General features: G+C 40.9%; 1 protein-coding gene across 1 annotated transcript; it reads right to left on the bottom strand.

Moving 5' to 3' along the window:
* Positions 1-1578: 1578 nt before the first annotated feature.
* LOC136702530 (asialoglycoprotein receptor 1-like) lies at positions 1579-24621 on the bottom strand. The gene is made up of 6 exons (XM_066677641.1): positions 24264-24621; positions 23488-23612; positions 15037-15143; positions 14789-14944; positions 12182-12186; positions 1579-2108 (listed from the first exon to the last, which is right to left on the bottom strand). Exons 1-6 carry the CDS (start codon positions 24619-24621, stop codon positions 1579-1581), a joined length of 1281 nt encoding a protein of 426 aa, XP_066533738.1.
* Between the last annotated feature and the right edge of the window lie 69 nt (positions 24622-24690).

Genomic DNA, 24690 nt, shown 5'->3' with positions numbered 1-24690 from the left:
CAATGCTACATTTTTTTCTGAGAGACTTTGTGCCCTTTCTCTGCCAGCAGCTGTAACAAAGTAATTGAATCCTTATGACATGTTTCCTCATCTGGTGCACAAAGAAGAATATCATTCATGTATTGAATGACAGTACTTTTTAACTTCTGATCTACCCCAACTAAATCATCTTTCAATACTTTATTGAAAATGTGAGGACAATGTTTATATCCCTGTGGTAATCTCTTATACTCATAGAATTGCCTCTTGTATGTATACCCAAATAAACCCTGACTTTCTATACTTAGTGGAACACTAAAAATGCCCCACATAAATCTAATATTGTGAAATACTTTGCATCCGGAGGAATTTGGGCTAACAAAAGATGTGGATCTAGCACTTCTGCTGCAAAGTCTGCTACTACTTCATTTACTGCTCTCAAATCATGTACTAAACGATAAGAGTTATCTGGCTTCTTCACAGGCAACAAAGGTGTATTACTCTGTGGATTCTGTGTTATCTTCAGAACATTTGCTTTCGCAAGACCTTCAATTTGTGGTTCGATCCCTTTGATTGCTTCTTCATTCAAAGGATACTGAGGCTTCCATGGAGGTTTTGTTCCTGGTCGGAGTTCAACTTTCACTGGTTGAGCTGACTTCACAAATCCAATGTCAGTGCTATGTTGTGACCATAAACATTTTGGAACATATCGCAGCATTTCCTCTTTCAAAGAATTTGAATCCATTTTCTCATTGCCAAGTGATTCATGTGTCATCCTGACGACTTGTGGCTGTCCTTGTCCTTGAGCAGTAATCATAATCTTAATAAATCGCTGATCTTCACTCCTCCAGATGGAAAGATTCTCTTTTAGCGGTTTAAAGACAACTTCTTCTGCTTCTGCCATCATCTCACCTATTTGTTTCTGCTCACAATCTTCAGACACCAGCAAAGTCACATGTGGTGCACTTTTTTCCATATCAAACTCTTTATGTAAGTAATAATTTTTGTCTATCTTCATAGCAGCTCCTTGTGGTCCCAAAATTATGCAACATGAGCATAATTCAACTTGCTTTGGTTGATGACTCAGCCATTGTTCTGGTTCCAAGAATTCTTCACTAAGATTTCCAATCCAAAATACTGAAGAAGATTTAGTCTCCGTTTTCATCATCAATTTATCAATCATTTCACTCGGCACTTCCACCAGGCAGCTGTCTGGTGTGCATTTTATTGTACAGTTCAGTCTGCACAAAGCATCTCTTCCCAAAAGTGCAATAGGTGTATGTTCTAATACCAGTATGGGTATTGTAGTCTTCAGATGTTTATAGCAGAGCTCAATTGGTTCTGTGAGAGGAATCAGCTGTTTTACTCCCTCAAACCCGATTGTCCGAATCATCTGACCAGACCTGGGGAGGTGTATAGCATCTTCAGGCCGAATACAGGTGAAAGCAGCTCCACTATCTGCCATCATTGTCAATGGTCGATTATTTATTTTCACCTCTACTGTTGGATCTCTCTCCGGCCCTATTGCTACCAGCTGACACCTCCCACACGAGTTCTCCAGGCATCCCTAGAATCCTGGTTCTGAGCCCCTATAAGGGTTCACAGGTCCCTTGATTGACCTTGGTTGTCCTCTGAATCCTCCTCTAAATCCCCCTCTAAAGTATCCCCTGAAGTTTCCTCCTGGCACTCACGAGCAAAATGACCAAACTGTCCACAATTGTAGCACACTTCAGGAGGCTGCTGAAAGTTCAGACTGAATCTTCCTGGTCTACCTCTTCCTAGATTTCCTTGACCTCTTCCTCTCCAAGTCTGCACCTGACCAAACACTGGCTGTGGCCAGGGAGTCACTGGAACATCTGATGTTGACTGGCTCACTTGAGGTTGAGTCTGATCCAGATGTGGTCCTGGCTGATTAGGAGGCTGACTTTGTATAACTACAGCTTGCTTCTTTTCTTTTTTCTTGTTGTCCACTAGTTGTATTTGGTTCAGCTTTCTGAGGGTCTTTTCATCCTGTATTTTCTGATCATATTCCTTCTTTCTATATAGCTCCACTTGACGGGCTATATGATCTGTATAGACACTCTTTGCCAGGTTTCCGAGGCCCACTACTTCTGCCAGTTTACTTCTCACTGGTAAGGGTAGTCCCTTCTGTAATTTGGCTCACAAAATTGACTGCTCCATCTGATTTAAGTCTGGATCAATTCCTATGACATTTCTCCATACCTGATGGACTCTTGACACATAGGCTCTCGGGTTTTCTTCTTCTCCCAATGGCTCAATCAGGATATTGTCAGGATGCACATTGGTTGGAAATTAATCTTTCAATGCTCTCCACATTCAACCTTTGATTGCAGCAAACAGCTCTGGATCATTAACAGCAGTTCTTACATATCGATCTAGGCCCGCTTTCTGTAGAATTTCTTCCATAGCTGGTACTCCTAGGGGATATGCTAAAAGTCTCTTTATGTCACCTATTGCAGGCTGCGTTCCCACCAGAAGCTCTTCCAATTTTGAAATCCAAGGATGTGCTCCCTCTTGCAAAGTAGGCAACTTTTCCATGATATCTGACATATCTGTATTTTGCCAAGGCTTGTATTCCAAATTCTGTCCACGGACTATCACTGGACACATCTTTTCAAGTGTCTTCCCTTTCCTTGGATGCAATGTGTATTGTCTTTCAGATTTTTTAGTGTCTTCATTTTTCAGTTCCTCCTCTAAGTTCAATAGACATTGGTCTATACTTTTTTCTACTTCTCTTAAAGCTCTCCGTCTGTCTTCTTCTCCTTTTGTGCTGGATGTTGCAGGAAAGAATCCTCTTCCAGAGAAAGATCCCTTATTCTTCCATCCATCATCACTTTCTTCATTCTCTGTTTCATCAGAACTTCCATCTCTTGAGTCCTCTTTCCTTCTGCTCACATCTCCTCTTTTTTCTGCTTTAGCCAGCATTCGTCTGATGGCTGGGTCGTATCCACCCATGGCCTCCTCCTGGTCACTCAGATCCTCATCTCCAATGGTCCTCCTTCTCATTCTCAGTTCACCTCTAGTCTGCAGATGTCGAGTTTTCTTCTTGCTTTTGGAACTCAGATACAGTTTTATCGTTGTCTCTGCTTGTCCTGTTTCAATGATGCATTCATCTTCATCTTCAATGTGATAACTTCCGCCTTGACTGATCACTGGAAGCTGAGGGTAGACTTTCTCAGTTTTCACTTCGTTCTCATAAGGTGGTGGTGTCTTAACTGAATCTGCATGTGAAAAAGACACATTAACTTCTGCCTTTTGTTTTTCAACTGCCTTTGTACACTGATTTATTGCTTCTGCACCTTTCTCCCTCTTTTCCTTTGCTGCCTTTATCAGTTTCTGACTCTCTTGTTCAAATAACTGGAGAATGCCAAGCTCTATTTCTCTTTTTTCCTTTCGCTTTTCTCCTTGATGCCCTTTCTTCTGTCCTGCTTTGTATGTTGATACAAGTACCTCTATTGTTTTAATTACATCTGGGTTAAGTGTCCCCTCTACTGGCCATGGTTGGTCTATGTCAGGCCATCGCTTATAAATTTTTTCTGATATTCTTGCAATGCCTTTTATTAAATGATTATTTTTCTTAACTATATCAACAGGAGTAACCCCTTTTGAAACATTAGTACCCATTTTTGGCATAATAATGACTAAATATATTCCCAACTTACATATTACATAACATACATAACATACATATTAATTATTTCTCTCCCTTTTTCCTATGTTTATAGGCCACTATATTACCACAATCAATAAAAATTAAACCCCAATTGAATTTGCCAACTTCAGAGAAATCAAACCTTAATATGCAATACAATTCACACCACTAAATCCCCTTTACTAAGTGATATAACTACTAAGTGCACCATAAACTTAGATTTATTAAACATTCAATAACTACCTTGTAATTAAAGAATATACAAACTTATATAAGGCTCAACAACCACTTCTACATATGATTACCACTAAATTTTTGCAACCCCATTACACTTATAGCAAAGCTTAAACCAGAAACCCCTTTTCCAAATAATAATTTTTATTTTAATTTTCTTCATAAGCCTCGTTGTTAATTCTTAATGGAATTATAATCAAAGCATTATCTTAAAAAATGAACAACCTGTTGCCAAGCCTTCTTTGAAAAAGTCTGTCATGTACTGTAGCACAAATAATGGACTAAATGCAAATAGATAAACAAATCAATGAATTTCTAATTATTACTTTTTAATAATGAGACCTATTAATGATTTAAACTAAATGTATCAATGCAGGTGTTTGTGAAAGAAGTTTGTGGACAAAATAACTGGCCTTTGTGAAGCTCTGCTCTGGGTAACTTCGACCCCCCTTTTTTCAGCCAGCTCCTCGTCTCCTCGTCTCACGCACCCCCACGGGATGAGAGAAACATACAAATAGAAATTTAATACATTCAGCTTACTTTTTGGTAAATAAACATTCAATATGATTATTTGTATTTTATTTACCAACATTTAGTTCATTCATAACATTTTTACCCTTCATTCAATATTGTAAACACCTCCAACAAATCTCTTCATTGGCTTAAAGCCTGAATGACCTTTTTCTCAACCCCCCTAGAAAGGGTCTAAAGTGATTGATGGCAATACTCAATACAGCTTCTTTTAACATCTGGTTTTGCTTAACCAGTTTAACATAAACATGTCACATACTATTTTATGACCTCCTGATAGTAAATTTTCAACCCTGCATCTTGGTTCTTAAACTTATATACTAAGATAAGATCGATGTACTATGTTGTAATTTTAACATATAAAAACCATTGCAGTGGTATGTTTAAACCCCAGAAAGCACCACTGTCAAACACTCAGAGTTTTCCAATATTCACACATTGGCAGTACTTTTTCATTTATCCGTTGGCAGCTAATTAATTCTTTTTTTATATAAAGTAACAGTACTTCACAGAGATCTAAACACCAGAGACTATAAGATTCAACCCCTTTTTCTGAGCAACAATTGTTAATTCATTAAACCCAAATGAGCAACATTAAAGCTCAACATCCAACTAAACAACACCATTTTAACACACTTTATTAATTCAATCCAAATTCCATCTTGTGGCAGCTCTCTCCATATAAGGCCATTCCTCAGTTCCACTGGCCTAAAATGATTATCCCATACAATGTGTCTCAATTTCACCAAACCATTGCATTCAAAGAGAACACAAACAAATTACTGCTCCACCAATTCACTATCACCCACTATGTTAAATTTATCCTCTATTTCCCTTTTATTTTAGATCATAAGCACCACACACACCCATTGAAAAACTCAGTTCAAACGCACCCATTCTCAGGAGCTCCAAACCCCTGCACAGCACTATACATCAATATTTTTCATACATTTATATTTTTAATTTGCCCGAATAACTATTAGTTTCTATTTAAACCAAATCAACGTAGCTTTTATCAGTACGTCACAAATCAAAGTCCTGCCATCTCTCTCTTTTTTTAAGAGTGGAACAATCAAAGTGTAAGATCTCAAAGCTTCAGCAAAACCCATGAGCTCTTTTTTTTCTCCCAATAAAAGCCAACAAATGGAGATTTCAAATTTTCTCTTTTTTCCCCAATAACAATTATACCTTTAATTCCCATGATTAAACCTTACAGTTTCCCCAATGTACCCTATTAATTACTCAGCTTTAACACCTCGCTGTCCTTTTTCCTATTCTCAGCATCTAAAAACGTCTTTCTGGAGCTCATTTTCTACTGTTTTCTTTAATTTACAGTCTCCCAGAAAGCTCATTTATTTTTACTTTTTATTTTTTAATTTAAAAACGTCTTTCGTTCAGGCTCATTGTCATAAATAAACAAACCCCTCATTTTATTGAGGTTCATAATCATTTAAATAACTGTCCTTGAACGAAGCTCATAATTTTTACCATTACAAATTTCTTTCCCTATTAATTTCTAAATCTCTCATTCTTCATCACATTTCCCCAATTTCTCTAAACACTTTCTTCACTCTTTCTGACACTCTCTCTCTGACACTCTCTGGGCAGAGGTGTCCTTTCCCTACTTTCTCTAAACACACCCACAGAAAATGTATGGCTCTTTACAGTGCAAGGGAGAGATCAGTTCTCCCCACACACATTCATGAGCGACCAAAGAAGGGAGGGGGGTTGATCATTCCCCCACTTTCTCCTAATACTCCCCAAAAAATTATTTCAGCTGACACGCACACATACACACACATAGCTACAAACTAAAGGGCAAAGCTACAGGATGGGAAAGGGAAGGGTGAGAGACACACTCACACTGACACACTCACACTGACACACACACATATACAGCAAGACACTCCTTTTTTCTTAACTCACTAAGCACACACACACATTAACAGCATCCAACATTCCCCAAACAGCGCTTACACACACCCATCACTTTCAATACAATTCTCATAGTCGACTCATTCACACATTAACAGCATGCTTTGTCATTGCTTTACGGACCTTATTCCTTATTCCTTATTTTTAATTTATGCTACCTTATGAGGTGTAATAATTCAAAAAGAGGCAGCATCAATACAGTGTTCATCAACAGTGTTTCGAGTGGGCACCCCTAATTAAATCTCTGTATCACACCTCCAGTTTCTCATTAAACTGACCCAAAAAATCACCTAGTGAATTTTTCAGGGTTTACGGCCGGGCTAATCCTGCCTCAATGAGGGCTTATATCCGAATCAGCGGCATCCTCTTTTTATTTAACTCTATTATCTCTTTTCCTTTTTTCCTTTATCCTCTTATATTATTTCTCTTATATTCCATTCCCTTATATTCCTTTTCCTTTTAACCTTAAATAAATTTTAACCAAATGCCACTGGGCCCAGGGCTTCTCACTATTTCAATATAATCCAGTTCCACAATAACTCAAAGCTTATTTTCACGCAATGACTGTGATTCATGTCTTATAGTTTCAAGCAAAAATAGGGCCCTTTTTACCCAAACTTGCATGTCATCATCAGCTCACCTCATCGTTACTAATTAAGCTATTCTACATTTACACTTCAACTTTTCCTTTCCTTGTCTTTTTCCTTTTTCTTCTATTCCTTTTTACTCTTTTCTTCATTATTTGCTTTTATTCCCTTCATTTCTATTTTTCTATTACTATAGTTAAAAATTTAGAACGGAGAAACTTTATCCAACACCATCATCAACACAACACTGCATACACGAATGGGTCTATCTCGGTGCAACTCTTTCTGCATCAGACAGCCCAAACACCCAACCAGCGCTCAAATTTGTGAAAATCTCACCTTCTATTTGCCGGCTTTAAGCGGGAGTTCGAATGCAGGAGCCGTCTGAAGCAGGAAGGCCACAACTCAGCATCCCATCCTCGTCGCCATCTTTGTTGTTAACTTTGCTGTGTTTTGAAGACAGGTGATGGAAAATCATCTCCGCAGACACGGTTAAAGGTGTAAATACATCTTTATTTACCAAAACAGTGTCTTACGGGTTCTTAAGGATCCCGTGAGAGGAGTGTTCAATTCAGAGCTCAAATTCTCTCTCTTCCTCCTGGCTAGGACCCCTATCTATACGATTCTCTAACCTTTCCAAATATGGTAATCATAGAGGTTGGTTTACATTTGCATGTTCTTAAGGGAGGGGTAAAATTTATAGTCTCTTACCCTCACTGACAGCTTATCCTAAACATTTCTCTCTGTGGAACACAGACACAGAGCATATGTCTGAACAGTGAACATTTTTTAATACTGCGCTTAAGGCCTTATGATTAAATATACCTCAATTGTTAACAGAATGTTTTTAAATTGCACATACTCAGAACATTCATTCATTATCTGTAACCGCTTATCCAGTTCAGGGTCACGGTGGGTCCAGAGCCTACCTGGAATCATTGGGAGCAAGGTAGGAATACACCCTGGTGGGAGTCGCCAATCCACCTACCAATGTGTGTTTTTGGACTGTTGGAGGAAACTGGAGCACCCGGAGGAAACTCACGTGGACTCAGAACATTCGAAGAAAACATTCCTAGACTGTTAAATTGTCTGTGCTAATGAAGCTGAGGTAATATTCTGGGAATGCTTTTGTAAATTCAACATTAAGCAAACTGGACAGATTATTGTTGAGGGAACATTCCAAAGCAAAGTTCCCAACAACCAAAATAGAATATGGGAATGTCCTGAGAACATAATTTTGCTATGTGCTAAGAATGTTCCAAGATAATGTTCCTAGAATATTAAATTATTGGTAAGGAAATACATTATGAGAATTTAAAAAAAAATCACATTGAGCGAACATTCAAGTGCAACATTCCTACAATCAAAATGGAATGTTAGGGGAACATTCTGAGAATGTAATTTTGTTAGCTGGGTTGCACTGTAACTTCCTCCATGTGTTGTGGTGTTAGTTAGTTTACAAAACTGTTATAATCAGACTTTTGAGAGTTACTGTGCGTTTACATGGCTATTATTCTTCTATTTAAGTGATTATTTTAAGAATACACTCCCTATATCAAATCAAATCATATTTATTTGTATAGCATTTTTTACAACTGATGTTATCACAATGAGGCTTCACAGAATTTTGAAAATATCAGGTTTTATAGTTTAGGCCAGTCAGGCTATAGGCCTGAGGTCTACTAGGTTTGCCACCATGGATTTCAAGGATAGGATCCAATGGCTAAGCAAAAGGAATGATGGCTCTAAATAATAATTTAATATATAAATATTAATAATAATAAAAATACAAAAGAAGAAGAAATGCAGTGCCAGTATTAAACCCAGGCTGTACTGGTGCTGTTCCTGTGCTCTACCACTGCACTATGAGAGCCGTGTGGAAGTGTCAGCAAACATGCACCTTATAAGGAAGTGCACTTATTTTTATTTTTTTTGCCTAGGTGGGAAATGGAACAAAAGACACCAAGTGAAAGGCAGAAAAGGGTGTAAAAATTTTAACTTCCTTCACAATCAAGAGGACTCATAAGAAAACAAGTGCCTTTTATTGGATCAGAAATGAAGATTAGTTTTTTAGATGCTTGGGTGAACTGTGAAAGCCTTCCTTTTTTGAGGAAGAGGGAGAGATTCTTCAGAAGCTCAAAAAAGAAGATAATAAGGCACAACTCTCAGTACTTTTTACCTAAATTACTGGCCATATTTTATGACCCACAGCAAAGTTTGTCTCTGTCTGAACTCTTATAAAGCCCTCTGCCAAGGTGTAGGGCATTTGGCTTAATTGGCCCTGGTACTCTTGTCTCCCTCTGCTAGATGGAGGTGCCCCAGCCATGTGCCCAACCCAAACAGTTGACTATACAATAAAAGCTATATACACTATACTGCCAAAATATTCACTCATCTGCCTTCACATGCATATGAACTTGAGTGACATAGGGTTTAATATGATGTCAGCCCACCCTTTGTAGCTTTAACAGCTTAAACTCTTCTGTAAATGCTTTCCTTAAGGTTTGGGAGTGTGTTTATGGGAATATTTAACCATTCTTCAGTAACAAGTACAACTCTTGTCACTATATGTACCAGATCTAGGCTTGGTGTAAAGGTAGTTAAAATGAATAAAACTGTTGACTGAGGCCAGGGTTAAATTAGGCAGAAAAATGTATACATTTAACATAGACCACACAGAAAATATAATTTACAAATGTAATTTTCAAGAAAAATAAATAAAACAAACAAATAAAAACAAAATCAGAATCTACATAATTGAGGAATGCTTTGAGGTAGCCAGTCTGTGTTCTAGTTCCAATATGTATCCTTTGAAGTTCAGTTCTGTCCTGTGTTGAGTCCGACGAAGATTCAATCTTCTGTATGCAATTGTCTTTTCTCTTTCTAGGTTCGCCACTCCTTACTGGAAGAATCAAGATCACCTAAGTTCAAAGACGTTCAAAAGGGGTTCTGCATTCATGTTGACTTTAAATATTCAGTCAAATGTACATAAATAAAGTACAGTTCACCAAAATTGCACTATGAATGTGAGATTTACATTAATTTAATTAGCATTTTCAAATACAAGTTCAGTTTCACATCAAAAATATGAATAACAAAACACGTCTATATCCAATTTAATTTAGAGCTTAAAACAAAATGAAACTACAAAACTGTCATCAAGCACCCCCCATGTGGACTTAAGGAACAATAACTTCCTCCATTTTAGAATTTCCACTTGGCACATGAATAACAGAGCAACAGAGTTGGAAACCTTGTTCTTCTGTGGGAGCTCCCTCTGGTTCCCCATCCAGGAGTAGTCTGACCTAGACTCCCTGCACGACTGCTATACATTCCTGAACCTCCCTAAACCACTTTTTCTGCCACAGTGTGGGTTTTGGTGAAAAAACGCGGAGGCTGGATACACATGCAGAGGTAGACTTTTTTTTTTTTTAAAGGCAGATAAACACTAACAGTGAAACAAATCAAAGCTAGATTCCTTTAACATAACTAGCGATCGGGACAAAAACTGATACACTCAATGACTGGAGAGGAATGACAAGAGAACACAAATAAGAACACACAAAACATGAGGAAAACCAGTAACTGTAATCAGAGGGAGGTGCATGGCTAACAAACGAAGAAACAAACACAGGACCAACCCTCCTTAGAGGAAGAAAGGAAATGTGTTGGTAATTTGGGCTTTATGTTACAGACAAGTTCAGCACCTGGAACCATGCTGTGGTAATCCATGCAGAATGTGAATTGGCCTTGTCTTACTGATATAAACAGAACTGACCTTGTCTTACTGACATAAACATTGCGTGGACATCAGGGGCATTACCTCTGGACTGGCAGACTGGGGAGGTGGATCCCCTTTTTAAGAACGGGGATTGGAGGGTGTATTCCAACAATAGGTGGATCACAGCTATCGACTAGATAGAAGTCGACTAGATGTCCCTTATCAGATTCGAGTAGTATGGAGCATTTTACTCGGTCGCTAGGCGGGTTTTCATTTTTTTCGCCCAATGCTCGGAAGGTTTGCCCCGCGTCTGTTAACTGGCTAGGCTAGTTGTAATTGGGTAGCGGCACTCTGCGCTACCTAAAGATATATTCAGCTGAATGGATGAACTGTGCTGTGTAAACCCTCGTATTAATGAGCAGGAATGCTAAAAAAGCTATTGTTTCTAATTATTCTATGTCATTTATTTATGGGTGAAGTCAGATTAAATATATTAAATACTGTCATATCACTCTACTTCAGCCTTTTGAAAGTTCCAACATGACTACAATAAATAAAATATAAGCAAATGAAATTGATATCTAAATATCCAGTATTACTCATTTGGAAATTGTTGTAAAAATATAATTTAAAAAAGTGTCTTATTCCATTGACAGATATTTCTGCTTAATTCAAAAAACAACATGAAATGAAGCTTAAAAGAAACAGAAATATCTGCTAATGGAACTTGTAGATAAAATTACTTTAAACAGGTTAAAATAAGTTAGAAATAAGTTCATTCATTCATTCATTATCTGTAACTGCTTATCCAATTCAGGGTCGCGGTGGGTCCAGAGCCTACCTGGAATCATTGGGCGCAAGGCGGGAGGGGGCGCCAGTCCTTCACAGGGCAACACAGACACACACACATTCACACCTATGGACACTTTTGAGTCGCCAATCCACCTACCAACCTGTGTTTACTTGCTTAATTTACTTGCTTAGATTTCATTTTTTGCAGTGTAACCAAGTTTCCCTGTGCATCCACTACATGTAAGATGCCTAATTAACATAAGTGGAAACCCAGGTTATCACAGCATATAATGCATGACGTATACATGCACGCTTACATTACATATAAACATTTTTAACAGTTATTATACACGCTTTTAATCTGAAAACATGACTTCCGGAAAATCGGAAGTGAGGTGGCTGACAATAAGGGGTGCCATTAATCTTAGCTGTGTTGGTGTCTACTTTGGTCTTGGTCTTTATATAAAAACATATTTACTGTCAAAGTCAAACAGGTCTTGGACATTAATCTACACACATATGTCTCCTGAAAAACATCTGAGTTATTAAAGTTCTTATTGATATATTTACTTTATATTTATTTAATTTTCAAGTGGCTGAAACTAGGGGTACTAACGCTACACATCTCACAAAAACCGCTTCACCTTTCACCCCATGCAACTACCTAATTAGTGACATCTTGTAGGGTTTAAAAAAAAAATCATGTACACTTGATTTTTATGTGTTTACCTAACCTGAGATAATGGAGAGAGCACACATGTTGAGCTGATATCTCAACATGATATATGATAAACTTCACAAGAGGATTTATTCTTCCTCCATGGTGCACAGTTCTACTCTCCATCACTTGTGTATCATACGCCCTCTTTGGCAGACATAGGTAATAGCATTTACTCCTCGAGTTAAACTGAAACCAATTGAATATTTGTAATGAAAAGAAGATGGCTAAATAAAATAAAATTGTGGGGTGTCGCCCCCTCCCCCTAACAATTACTTCTGAGCCTCTACGTAAACAGCAGTGTGTAGCCAATACAGAGTTCAGAGCTCTAAAGAAAACATATGTTCACAATGCGTTTTTTCACTTTATCAGCACCTTTGAAAATAAGTATTTAGGAGGTCCATGTTTAGAGTTTAAAAACAGATGAATGACAAACAGACTCACTGTCACACGAATTCAGGGAAAAGTGAGGCTCTTTAATAAACAGAAAGATAGGCAACCAAGAAACACAGGAGGATTACTTAACTACAACAAAACATGAGACACAAAGCCAGACAAGACAAAGGCCTAAAACAAATGTAATTAACACAACAGAGAAAACGTGAGAACCTAAAATAGGACTTACATAAGCTAACAATTAAGACTAGACCGTTCTGAAAAATTGGAAAAGGAAACTTAATCTAAAACTTTACTGACCCACACCAGGAAACCTAAAAGGTAAAATGAAAGAAATGCCAGAATAACAAACTAAGAATATAGGGATTACAAAGTCAATATACAAAGAGACCAGGGACCAAGTAACAGGACAAAGGAGCAGACAATAGACCAGATAGAACAAAGTACAAAAAAACCTGAAATTCCCACCAACAATGTAACATATTAAATAACAAGACAAGACAAGGACACTATGGGCGGTGGCGCAGCAGGTATTGTCGCAGTCACACAGCACCAGGGGCCTGGAAGTTGTGGGTTCGATACCCGCTCCGGGTGACTGACTGTGAGGAGTAGGTGTGTTCTCCACGTGTCCGCGTGGGTTTCCTCCGGGTGCTCCGGGTTCCTCCCACGGTCCAAAAACACACGTTGGTAGGTGGATTGGCGACTCAAAAGTGTCCGTAGGTGTGAGTGAATGTGTGTGTGTCTGTGTTGCCCTGTGAAGGACTGGCGCCCCCTCCAGGGTGTATTCCCGCCTTGCGCCCAATGATTCCAGGTAGGCTCTGGACTCACCGCGACCCTGAACTGGATAAGCGGTTACAGATAATGAATGAATGAATGACAAGGACACTAGAGAAAGAACTCAACACAAAACAATACAAATGACAGACACCAACTAAGATTATGACAGGTCTTATAAAACTAAATAGAATGGGGAACACCTGTGGAAGTCACCTAAGGAAAGGGGTGTGGCTAAGACAAGTACAAGAAAATCACCTGAGAGGAAGCATGGCTAAGGACAAAGACTTGAGACAGAGGTACAAGGAGAACTATAAACAAACAAAACAAGACACAGCCAGCAACAGAACATAGACAGGAAGAGCACAGCAGAATCCTGACACACACATTATTGTTGCTGGGTTTGTGCTGAATATTAGCATGTGTAGCTTTTTGGGAACAAACTTTTAGGTAGGTGAAATATGTTAAAATATCAAGGCATGTCAGATCACCTCAGACATGACTGAAAGGCCTCAGACTCCTGGGGGTTAAGCAAGAAAATCAACTGGTCCATTCATCAGGAATTGTCTTGCTTGTCTTTCTGTACATTAAAGTACAAAATCTGGAAAAATTGCACTTATATTCACTAAGAAAATTAACAAAACAGTTACTTAGGGGTATATACCCTAGAATTTACCATAGAATTTACTATGGTTAGTTATATCTAAACATTTAGCATCACACAGAATAATATATATCTCTTATTTATTTAAACAGTTTTTATCAAAATGGAAGCATTACACAAGAGAGTAAAAGCATTCATAATGTAAAGTAATTTAATGTAAATTAACAATCAAATGTAATGATATACTTTTTAAATCAATTCTGTTAATTCATCTGCAATGAAACTTCAATGAATGGAACAAATATGCTCTAAAGAAAACACAGGGTGGGCCATTTATATGGATAAACCTTATTAAAATGGGAATGGTTGGTGATATTAACTTCCTGTTTGTGGCACATTAGTATATGGGAGGGGGGAAACTTTTCAAGATGGGTGGTGACCATGGTGGCCATTTTGAAGTCGGCCATTTTGGATCCAACATTTGTTTTTCCAACACAATGGGCAGCACTATGAACACATTTTATAAGTGGTCAGAAACTTGTAAATAATTCATGAAAGAATAAAGTTACGTTAAAACCAAGTACGCCATTGTTTTTCTTGTGAAATTCAAAAATAAGTTTGATGTGTCACATGACCCTCTTTCCATTGAAAAAACAAAAGTTGGATCCAAAACGGCCATGGTCCCATAATCCCATCTTGAGTTTCCCCCCTCACATATACTAATGTGCCACAAACAGGAGTTTAATATCATCAACCATTCCCTTTTTATTAAGGTGTATCCATATAAATTGCCCACGCTGTATATTAATGAATGAAAAATAAAAGTTAGAGCTGCAGTTTTTACTTCAAGCTAAAAGTTTTCTCACAAATCCCAGCTACTGGGTGATTACAGGGGTAATCAGCCCATGATGATACAGTATGTGGTGGAGAAAGCCTGAAATTGGTTATGCTGCAGTCCTCCATTTGGTCATAATCATTGGGTTCCCCTGGCCACCAGAACCTGAAACACACAGAGAATGAGTGTTGTTTGTTTCTGTACACTGAAATAAAGAGTGAATGTTATCACCATAGATCAGTTCAGTGGCTTCTTACCCAGTGGTCAATGCTGAGTTGTCCAACCATTTCCAGACCCCCTCAGAGACATGGTCTGTAAGACCAATCCAAGCTTCACGGTTACAAAAATTTCTAGTAATAAACTCCTGAGTTTAGGACAATATGAAAGGAAAAAAAAAGTTCAGACCATAAGAAAAATTGAATAATTATTAGATAATTAATTACTAATCAACCTTGACTGGCACTGAATTGGAAATTTTATGAAATACAATGTTTCAATTAAATTACATTTTTTTGTGTATTTTTGGATTAACATATACATTTTTCCTTATGTTCCTTCATGTTTAAAGCAGCACTGAGACTTGGACATATATACCACAATCATATATTTTCTTTCCTTTTACAAGAACACAGAGTGCCTTTAACCCTCTGAGGCTATGCCGCCGGCGGGATAAAATTGAAATTCCACATAAACACGTATATAACTCTGCGAGATTTTATCCTAAAAAAAAAATACAACATACCTCGGAAACCTTGAAGGGTCTACTTTCCAACTATATATAGGATGAAACGATATATATATTTATATTCTTGTGAGAGAAGCGTAAACAACAACCGGCACATTTTTGAGGCACAAGCTTTTTTGTTCCGCCCATAGACGCGTTCTGCCATTCATATGTTAACACTATGGTAATTCGGCAGCTGCTAGTGGAGGATCATTGGCTGATAATTTGCATGAAAACGCCCAAATACAGAGCACATGTCGCGGAATTGTTTACGTGGAGCTTCGTCATGTCGCACTCACGGGAGCTGGAGCCACTGCGGAGGAGAGCTTTGTTCTGGAAAATGAAGAGGATTTCAGCTCATCTGACGAAAGCGGGGAGGACAGTGACGAAGAAAGATTTATTTTGAGATGCGGATTGATCCGAAGGAGGATTTTTGTGAAGGGTAAGTGAAATATTTCTTTTCAAATGAAACAAACCCACGCTTCGCGCTTACTGTGTACACTCCGCGAATTCCGGATAAATTAAAATAAAGAATAAATTAAATAAGTATTCCTTTGTATATGAAAGCATAAATTAATGTAAAAAAAACCTGCTGTTGTGTAAACGGGACATTCAAGTGTAGCCTGTTGCTAATCTGAGTGCATGCTGAGAGTGCTAACATTAGCATGCGAGGCTCCAGTACCATAAGTGTGGCTTATGGCTGTAAATGTTTAGCCTAGTGTGGTAATGTCATGTGTAAATGGCCTGTGTGAATGTAATAGTGTCATCCTATGTAGCTTGTTATGCTATGTACTGCTATACATAGGTCATATACAAGTACTGTATTTGAAATACAAGTAATTATTAGTTGTAGTGACTGTTGGCATGAATAGCTAATCTTTGTAACTGCTCAGAAGCTCACATTTCTTATTATTTTTCTTTCAGAAATGTGGAAAATACTCCACCTCCAAGCAAAGACGACGGCGTCAACCAAGTCTGCAACCACCAACGTGTAAACACATGGTCCTTCCACATCTGCTCTGCAAGTTTAGCATTTTGCATTACACAACTCAGCACAAAACTTTGAAGTGGTACAGAAAACTGTTTCTTCACTTCTTGGACATTGCTGCTACCAATGCCTACATTCTCCACAACAACTTATGCAACAGGACAGCCTGACCCACAAGGCATTCATGGAAGAGCTTGTTGAACAGCTGTGTGGTATGCAAAAACCCCATGGAAATGTGAACAGTGTGATGTCTACCTTTGCATGCAGCCAGACAGAAACTGTTTTAGAGACTGGCATCTTTTGTTGAACTGACTCAAATATATATACACACACAAGGATATACAGTATGACTATCTTTAGTATATTATCACTATGTTTACATGTGAACACATTTTCCATTTATTTTAATTCATGCCAGTTATTTATTTTTTTGTTTTTATTGCTTGTTTAGTTCTCTTTTTTTGAAATAAACTGTGATAAACTCTGCCTCTGGTCTCTTCTCTTTTGACAGCTGTGGCAGTGACAGCTAATGGGCCATTCATTAGGCAGTGGGGTGGGGACCTCGCACCTCGGTTTTCGCACCTATCTTCATACATATGCAACGTAGGAGCCAGTGACTGAGAAAAACAGAGTGTCACCTCACATTTGTTATGTCCTAAGTATAAAATTACATACAATTTATGAAAAGTAGAATCAGCAGTGTGTTGCCAAGACCCGTGTTCACAAAGTTTTGACCTCAAAGGTCCCGGTGAGAAATGTTTAGAATGTGTTTTTTCACAGTATATCAGCACTTCTGAAAATAGGTTTTTGGAAAGTCTAAGTTTAGAGTAAATTTAATCAAAATGTAGATGTATGACACTCTTACTGATTCAACACTGTTGTTGCAGAGATAGTTCTGAAAAATGCATGTGTAACACTTTGAAATGATTTTTTCTCAGATGCGTACAATTTGTAAAACAATCAAGGCATGTCAGACTACACCAGGGTGTCTGAAAACCCCTCAGACTCCAGGGGGTTAAAATACATAGAAGCAAGCTTGAGGCCAGTATAACGTGTCCTCTTTATAATGTAGCAACACTCAAAATCAGACAATCACGTCCCACAGAATCCAAGGCCTTGTTTGTGATCAGACATGTGATTTTTTACGATAACTACCCAAGCATTGAACTCAGGCTTCATCTGGCTGCCAGGATCGCGGGACGGACTGACGGAGGCAGACGCACTCGCTAAAACACAGTACTTTAATAACGAAACATAACAAAACAAAGACAAGAAACAGGGAGCCAAACAGGCTAAACTGGACACGAGGAGCTAAACAGGGCAAACGGGACAGACAGACTAAAGAGACAACCAGACTACAAAACGAAACAACAACAAAGGAAATGAAACGACAACATGAAGCGACGACGTGGAAAACAATGACGGGGAAACTGCAGAGACAGACAGACTTGATAACATGACAGACTTGAAACAGTACAAAGGAGAAATGTCCGACAAGAGGAAGTGATTCAAGGGGACCTAAAAAACAACATGCAAATGAGACACACCTGAGACAGATACCAAGGACAGCGGACAAGGAGGCGGAACAAAGGCGGGACATGGGTGGAGACAAGGACAACAACAGACAGAGCCATGTGCAGAGAGAGCACATGGTGGGGAAAACAGGCATGACAGGACGAGGGCGTGACACTGGCATGCCCCTTTTTGTTCTACATAGGCCCCAACACTTTGTTTCAAATCTCACATCACTTTCTTTGTCTGTGTTTCCTGGTTGTCCAAAATTGTTTGCCTATTTTCACTCTGTTCTTGATTTTCCTGTCTCAGTCCCCAGGTCTTTGTACATAGTCTGTGGTTAGCTTCCTAGTTGTGTTTAGCTTCTGTCAGGAATCACAGATGTCAGACGCACACGCTAATAACACAGATGTTTATTTTAACAAGATATAACAAAAAAAAAAAAGACAAACAACTGTGGAGACAGACAAACTAGACTGATTAACTTGACAAATGGAACAAATAATAGTAAAGACAGACTAGACTTGGAAAACATGACACGGGAAACAAAACGAGAAACAGCAGAGACAGACTAAAGAGCTAAACAATACAAATGACCGACAAACAGGAAGTGACACAAGGGAACTTAAATACATGACACAGACAAGACACACCTGGAACATAACGAGGAGGATGGATTTCCAACGAGACTGACGAGGGCGGAGACACGAACAATAACAAACAGAGCCAGGTGCTAAGAGAGCACATGGCAGGGAAAACAGACACGGGAAATGACAGATACCCCCCCCCCCTACTCCTGGGGCATGTAAACCTAGAACCCCCAGGAGCTGGCGCAGGAGAGGAGCAAGGAAAACAAGACAAGAAACCAACTGGAGACAGGACTCAGGACAAGACAGGAACAGACACAGGAAATGGAGCCGGGGACTTGACAGGACCGCAAACAGGAGACTGGACTCTAGACAGAACAGGAGACTGACAAAGGGGAGAAACAGGCAAAGAATCTTGGGACAAGACAGAGGACAGAAACGGAGACAAGAAAGAAGTACAGATGGGTGACAAAGCACTGGAATGAAGAGGGGAATGGACTGGAGAAAAAACCTGAGCAGGGAGAGAAGACTGAACTGGGGACAAGACCGACGACTGATTAACTGAACTAACAGGAGACGGGACTTGGGACAAGACGGGAGCAGAGACGGGGGACAAGGCATTGACTGAAACAGGGACTGGACTTGAAATGGGACAGGGGATTGGACTGGACATAGGCAATGAGACACTGGACTGGGGACTGGACTTGAGACAGGACTGAGGCCGAAGACTGGTAATGGTAATGGAGAGACTGAACATGGGGCAAGACAGGGGACTGAACCGGTGACTGTAAAAAGGGAACAGGAGATAAGAATGCGGACAGGACAGAACCAGAGACGGCAGACTGGACAGGGGACAGGACAGGGTGCTGGACATTGGGCTGGATACTGGATGGGGACTGAGACTGAACAGGCATAGACAATGGAGACAAGATTGAGGATAGAACGGGACTAGAGACAGAAGGCTGGACAGGAGCAGGTGACTGAACAGGGGACAGGACAGTGGACCGGAAGGGAGACAAGACAGGTGACTGAACAGGGGACAGGACAGTGGACCGGAAGGGAGACAAGACAGGTGACTGAACAGGGGACAGGACATTAGATTGGACACTGGATGGGTACAGGGACTGGACATGATTAAAGACTGGGGACAGGACAGGTGACGTGACTGAGGCTTGAGACACAATGGGTGACTGAACTTGAGACAGGACAGGTGACTGAACTTGAGACTGGGTGCTGGGACTGGACAGGAGACGGCACAGATGACGGAATGGAGAACTGGGAATGGACAGGGACTGGACAGGACTTGACAGGGGAACAGGGACCAGGACGTTTACGGGAACAGACACAAACACAGTGACAGGGACAGAGACAAATGCAGACACAGTTACAGGGACTAGGACAGAAACAGGAACCAAGACAGGGACAGACAGGGGAACCAAAACAACCAGGGGGTGCCCAGGACTGGCAAAAGTCTGTGGGACCAGCCTGGGCACAGTTCTGGGAATCGGCCTGGAAGTCCTTTGGGCTGATTTAGGGACACAAACTGAAGAGGCCGAAGCCACAGTCACAGGGGCAGAAGCGGCCGAAGCCACAGTCACAGGGGCAGAAGCGGCCGAGGTTGCTGCCCTCACAGGAACAGAAGCAGTTACAGGGGCAGAAGCGGTGTGGTTTGCCGCCTTCATTGGAACTGAAGTGGCCTGGTTGGCCGCTAGCACTGGGACAGAAGCGGCGGGAAAGGCCACCGTCACAGGAACAGAAGTGGCGGGGGACACCGCCGGGTGCAGGAACAGAAGCGGCGTGGTTCGCCGCCATCACAGGAACAGGAGCGGCGGGGGACACCGCCGGGCGCAGGAACAGAAGTGGCGCGGTTCATCGCCATCACGGGAACAGGAGCGGCGGATGCCACCTTTACGGGAACAGAAGCGGCGTCAGTCGCCGCCATCACGGGAACAGAAGCAGCGGGGGACCCGCCTTCACAGGAACAGAAGTGGCGGGTGACGCCGCCATCACTGGAACAGGAGCGGCAGAAGACGCCACCTTCGCAGGAGCAGACGCAGCGGGGGGCGCCACCATCGCTGGAATAGAAGCGGCGGGAGACGCCGCCTTCGCAGGAGCAGGTACGACAGATGCCGTCTTCTCTGGAGTAGGAACGGCGGACGCCGCCTTCTCTGGAGCAGGAGCGGCTGAGAAAGCCACCTTCTCAGGGACAGGAGCGGCCTGGGTGACCGCCTTCACGGGGACAGGAGCGGCCTGGGTGGCCGCCTTCGCGGGGACAGGAGCTGCTGGGTTCGCCGCCTTCTCGGGGACAGGAGCGGCAGTGGAAGCCACCTCCTCTGGGACAGGAGCGGCCGTGGAAGCCACCTTCTCAGGAACAGGAGCGGAGACGTCCACAGAGGCAGGGGCTTGTGCTGCTCGCCGGGCACGTGCTGGAGTTATTGCGGGTTTAGGGGGACTGATAGGCACACTCTTGAGGGACTTCTTCAACCGTAGTTCCCCTGGAGATGCACCCCTGTTAGCCTCACCTCCCATGTCCAGCGGTCTGAGGCTAACAGCCCCAACCCTCAACCCCCCACCCCAAAAAATTCCCCCGGACCTGAGGGGGTAATCCTCGGGAGCAGAACAGGAGAATCTTTCGTATAAGAGTTCTAAAAATGTCTCTAGGGTAAGTTCCTGGGCCTTTTCCTTAATTCATTTTTCTGCCCACTGTAATGCCTCTCCTCTAAGGAGAGACTTAACAAACATGACCTGGATAAAGTCTGAAGGAGTAGGACAGGTCAAATATTCAAAATAATCTTTGCACTGCAGTATAAATTCCTTACAGTTGGGACCTCCTTCAAATTCCGCAGGTACTCCCAGGAAGGATAGCAAAATAGCAGGGTGATCACCCACCCTTATGGCCAGTAAGTCCTTTGCTATTTTAATGGCTTTATCCGGTGACATGGCCGTGTTAGCTGCGTCCTTTAGATGGTCAGTCATTCTGTCAGGAATCACGGATGTCGGACGCACACGCTAATAACACAGACGTTTATTTTAAAAAGATATAACAAAAGAAAAGACAAACAACGGTGGAGATAGACTCGATAACAAAAACGGAAAACTGAGGAGACAGACAAACTAGACTGATTAACTTGACAAATGGAACGAATAATAGTAAAGACAGACTAGACTTGGAAAACATGACATAGGAATCAAAACGAGAAACAGCAGAGACAGACTAAAGAGCTAAACAATACAAATGACCGACAAACAGGAAGTGACACAAGGGAACATAAATACATGACACAGACAAGACACACCTGGAACAGATAACGAGGATGACAGATTACCAACGAGACTGACGAGGACGAGGGTGGAGACACGAACAATAACAAACAGAGCCATGTGCTAAGAGAGCAGATGGTGGGGAAAACAGACATGGGACGTGACAACTTCCTAGTTCTGTGTTCAGTCTCCAGCTCTGTGTTTAGTTCTCTGGTCATCTTTGTTTTAGCTCCTGTGTTGATCACTCTGTTTGTCTTCCTGTTATATTTTGTCAATAAATCTCCTGCACTTAGCTCCTCCCAATATGGCCACCTATACATACCTTTGGGACATTTTCATGTTTTTCCAAGGTTGTTTGATGTTGCCTTGAAATGACTCCTTGTCCTTGTTTGTTTTGTTTTTAGCATGCCCTGGAGGGTACTGTAACATGGGCCTTGTTCCTGCTTGAGTCTCTTGTATCATGTTGTCATTTCCCCTGTCATGTGATCACCTTCTCTCATGTTCCTGCGTACTTCCTAGGTTTGTCATCCATATATATATCCATCGCTTATCAGGGTCTGGGTTGCGGGGGAAGCAGTCGGAGCAAAGAAACCCAGACCTCCCTCTCCCCAGCCACCGCCTCCAGCTACTCCGTGGGTATACCGAGGCGTTCCCAGGCCAGTCGAGACATGTACTCTCTCCAGCATGGACATGCGCGGAACACCTCACCAGGAAGGAGTCCAGGAGGCATCCAAACCAGATACTGAACCACCTCAACTGGTTCCTCTCGATGTGGAGGAGCAGCGGCTCTACTCCGAGTCTCTCCCGGATGTCCAAGCTCCTAACCCTGTCTCTAAGGGAGAGTCCAGACACCCTGCGGAGAAAACCCACTTCAGCCGCTTGTACCTGTTATCGCGTTCTTTCAGTCACTACCCAAAGCTCATGACCATAGGTGAGGGTTGGGACGTAGATTGAACGGTAAATTGAGAGCTTTGCTTTTCTGCTCAGCTCTCTCTTCACCACAACGGACCGGTACAGAGCCTGCATTACTGCTGACCCTGCACTGATCCACCTGTCAATCTCCTGCTCCGTCTTTCCCTCACTCATGAACAAGACCCTGAAGTATTTAAACTCCTCCACTTGAGGCAGGATCTCACTTCCAAGCTGGAGAGAGCACTCCACCCTTTTCTAACTGAGTACCATGGACTCTGACTTGGAGGTGCATGGACTCAGACATGGAATCCTGGGGCCACCAAACCGGACACCTTCCGCCACTTGGCTCAATGTGTATGTATATATATATATATATATATATATATATATATAATGTGTCTGTGTTTCCTGGTTGCCCACCATTGTCTATTTTCATTTTGTGTTCATGCCTCTTCTCTGTCCATTATCCAGTATTATGTGGTTTTACATTCCCTGTGGTCATTCCCTTCCACTGAGGGTCAGTTCTGGGTCTATGTCTGCATATAAGGACTGTTATGTATTCTTTATAAATACTACAATAGAGAGCAGGTCACTACTGGGCTTTTAAGTTTCAATAAATATAGATATTGTTCATGTTTTTTTTTCACCCCAAAAAGCTTGCCTGATAATAAAACAACAATTTCAAAAACAACAACAAAAAAAAAAGATTAGAAAACTCCCTCACCTGTTCCTCTCTGCTGTTTATGATAACCAGGTCCCCTCCACTCCTTTTACAGTCTTCTCTGCTTTCACTCCAGCGTTTCTTCTCCGTAAATATAAAGTAGATATGAGAGTTGAAATATCTCCACCCTTGTCTGCTGAGCTTATCTTTGAATGGAAGACAAAAGCAACCATTATCGATGTCCATGTGTCTCCTCAAGCTCATATATATTCAAAAGTATTACGGCTGCTTCTGTCCATCCCTTTATTCTTTTCAAAATAATTTACTGTCCTCCTGTCCTGCCTGATACTATTGACAGATATTTCTTTCTGGCTTCCCACCTTCACATAATGAAAATGTTAACAACATTTAATGAGATACTGACAGCCCTGACCTCTTCCTATTCTAGTGATGTTCACTTGCCCTCTACTGCTACTTGCCTCAGTCTAATTGGCCTCTCACCACTACCAGTATTAAGTCCACATGGACTATTTCTGGAACAATATCAGCATCAAAGTAAAAACGGCAACATAATCCTTATATCCTTGGTATTTTTAATATATTTGAATATTCCCACATTTATGCTATGGTGAATTTTGTGCATTAATTTAATATTATTGTAGGCAAATACATATAATTTAACAAACATTTAAATGACCACTTTATTGCATTAAACTGTGAAAATGATACTCCATCAGAATACATTGCCATTTTACATATTACAGTTTCAATTTCAATATGAGACTTTTGTTTCCATAGATATAAAAGTGCATTACTTAAAGTTAAATATACTCACACACCCAGTTCAGATAGCTTCTTCTGGAAACCATCTATTTCCTGTTGTAACTGGTCTCTCTCATTAATCACATTGCTGTATTTTGTCTGTAACTGGTCTTTCTCATTAGTAATGCGGGAGTAACTTGTCTGTAACTGGTCTCTCTCAGTAATCAGGCTGTTGTAACTAGTCTGTAACTGGTCTTTCTCATTAGTAATTTTGGTGTATCTTGTCTGTAATTGGTCTCTCTCAGTAATCAGGTTGGTATAACTCTCTTCATTGACCTTAATGGACAGCACTGTGATGGCAACCAGTAGGAGAACACACAGCAGCACCAGACACATTGTAGTGATTTTATAGCATCTGTTTCCTTCAGAACCCATTGCTGAACCTAAGAATGAGTACAAACCGCATGCTTATAATCTGTGATAATATTCACTTTGATAGTTAAT

Source organism: Hoplias malabaricus, chromosome 1 (assembly GCF_029633855.1).
Source record: "Hoplias malabaricus isolate fHopMal1 chromosome 1, fHopMal1.hap1, whole genome shotgun sequence".
Classification (NCBI taxonomy): domain Eukaryota; kingdom Metazoa; phylum Chordata; class Actinopteri; order Characiformes; family Erythrinidae; genus Hoplias; species Hoplias malabaricus.
The sequence above is the reverse complement of the archived record's forward strand: the minus strand, read 5'-3'. Positions and strand labels throughout refer to the sequence as shown.